The sequence below is a fragment of the Parasteatoda tepidariorum genome, unplaced genomic scaffold, assembly GCF_043381705.1.
Source record: "Parasteatoda tepidariorum isolate YZ-2023 unplaced genomic scaffold, CAS_Ptep_4.0 HiC_scaffold_12053, whole genome shotgun sequence".
Taxonomy (NCBI): domain Eukaryota; kingdom Metazoa; phylum Arthropoda; class Arachnida; order Araneae; family Theridiidae; genus Parasteatoda; species Parasteatoda tepidariorum.
The window spans coordinates 108-2,226 of NW_027261352.1; the positions used below are offsets into that span (position 1 = coordinate 108).

Genomic DNA, 2,119 nt, shown 5'->3' on the forward strand with positions numbered 1-2,119 from the left:
TCAAGAATTCATTGAAACAGAAGGGTATCGTCCACAACAAATATTTAATTGTGATGAAACTGGTTTGTTTTGGAAGCGCATGCCGAACGGTACCTACATCACGAAAGATGAGAAAAGTGCTCCTGGGCATAAACCTATGAAAGATCGATTGACGTTACTTTTGGGAGCTAACGCTAGTGGTGATATGAAGCTTAAACCACTTCTCGTTTACCACTCTGAGAATCCCAGAGCATTAAAAAAAATTCCATAACTAAGAGCAAACTGCCAGTAATGTGGAGATCGAATCAGAGGGCATGGGTCACGCAGTATCTTTTCAAAGAATGGCTATTTAAAGTTTGTGCTCCGAGCATCAAAGACTACCTTGATACCAATGACTTGCCGTTGAAAGCACTGCTGCTATTGGACAATGCACCAGGACACCCAAAGGATCTTGAAGATAATTTGTTGACAGACATTCCCTGGCTGACAGTTCAGTTTTTACCTCTGAATACGACTTCGCTGATTCAGCCGATGGATCAGGAGGTTATTGCAGCTTTCAAGAAATTGTACACTCGCGCGCTGTTTCGTCGGTGTTTTGAAGCAAGTCAATTCTCCTCAACAATGACTTAAAAAAAGTTTTGGAAAGAAAAATTTGACATTCTTGAAGCTATTCGAATCATTCAAAAAGCGTGGTCAGAAGTCACACAGCAACAGCTGATTTCTGCTTGGCGGAAGCTGTGTCCATCCTTCGTTCAAGGAGATGGAGGTGATCAGGGAGACACCCCTGAAATTATGGACGAAATTTTGACAACTGCTAGAGATCTGGAATTGGAGGTGAACGAGGATGACATAGAAGAGCTCATAATGGGACATGAAGATGAACTGACGACAGAAGAACTCCAACAAATTTTGAATGAAGAACACCAAGAAACACTGCGAAATGTGTCTCCTTCTGAACAAGAGGAAGACGAAAGAGGACCAATGCCGACATCTGCCATTAAAGATCTTTTGAAAAAGTGGGAGGATGTCAAAGCAATGGTCTTAGAATGGCACCCAAACCAAGCTGATGTCAGTAGGGTTGGGGATCTTTACAACGATAATGCTATTAATTACTTCCGGAAAATCCTGAAAAAGAGAGGAAAGCAATCGACATTGGACATGTTCTTCAACGCCCCATCAGCAAAAAATGAAAAGGACTGATTAATATGCAAGACGAATTAATCGATTTCACATAGAAGTCTATGGTGAATCGATGATCGGTTAACGAACGATTCGGATATAGTCTTGGAACGAATTATGTTCGTTAACCGATCACCCTATCATGATGTATGTTTGAAAAAAAGGAAGTTGCAAATAATTTTAATAACTCTTAATTAAAGTTAAATTTTAATTTCAAAAATTGAACAAAATAAAAGTTAACAGAAAATTTATAACTGAATTAAAAATGGTTAATTTAAATGACCCAATTAAATGAGTTAAAAACTGGAATTTAACTGGAACTTTTACGTTTGTCTCAGAAAAAATCTCTTGACAAAATGACCTAAGTAAATGTCAACAAGAGTCATCCCCTTGGATCCCTTAAAAGCATCTGTTTTCCTAGAACATCTAAATTGCTGCTAGTTTAAGACAACTTAAGGGACATATAGATGGTACTGTAAATATCTGACATTTTATAAAAGCACAAAAGAGTCCAGGGTCATAAAAATGATTAAGGCAATTTAAAGAAGCAAAAGGTCATTTTTCCATGGTGTAAAAGGAGATGGCTATTTTTTGAGGAGTCAAATAACTGTGGGGTAAACTCTGTGGGTGGTATGAAGGTTTTAACACCTTCATTCCACCCACAGTCANCTATTGGTCTCAGTGTAGAATGCATTTTTCAGGATGCAAAACAGTGGTGCTTATTTAGGTTTTCTAAACACTTGTTATGTTTTTTTATGATGTGCTGCTCTTCTCTTTTCGCATTTTAGTTCTAAATTTTTTTAATAAATTAAAAGTCGTAACATGTAGAAAAAAATTGAAACAAAACCGAAGTACTTTTCTTGTGGGGAGGAGTTTCTTTTTCTAAAATTCTCAATTTTATTTTACTTTATTGTAGCGAATGTCAAATTTTTAGAAGGGGTGGCTCACATTATCTGCCATC

At 37.2% G+C, this 2,119-nt stretch overlaps 1 protein-coding gene across 1 annotated transcript; it reads left to right on the top strand.

Annotated features, from left to right (window-relative positions):
• Nucleotides 1-270: 270 nt before the first annotated feature.
• On the top strand, nt 271-1,179 carry LOC107446725 (tigger transposable element-derived protein 1-like). Its single transcript, XM_016061444.2, has 2 exons — nt 271-522; nt 616-1,179. The coding sequence occupies exons 1-2, from the start codon at nt 271-273 to the stop codon at nt 1,177-1,179; spliced, it is 816 nt and encodes a 271-aa protein (XP_015916930.2).
• Nucleotides 1,180-2,119: the final 940 nt, after the last annotated feature.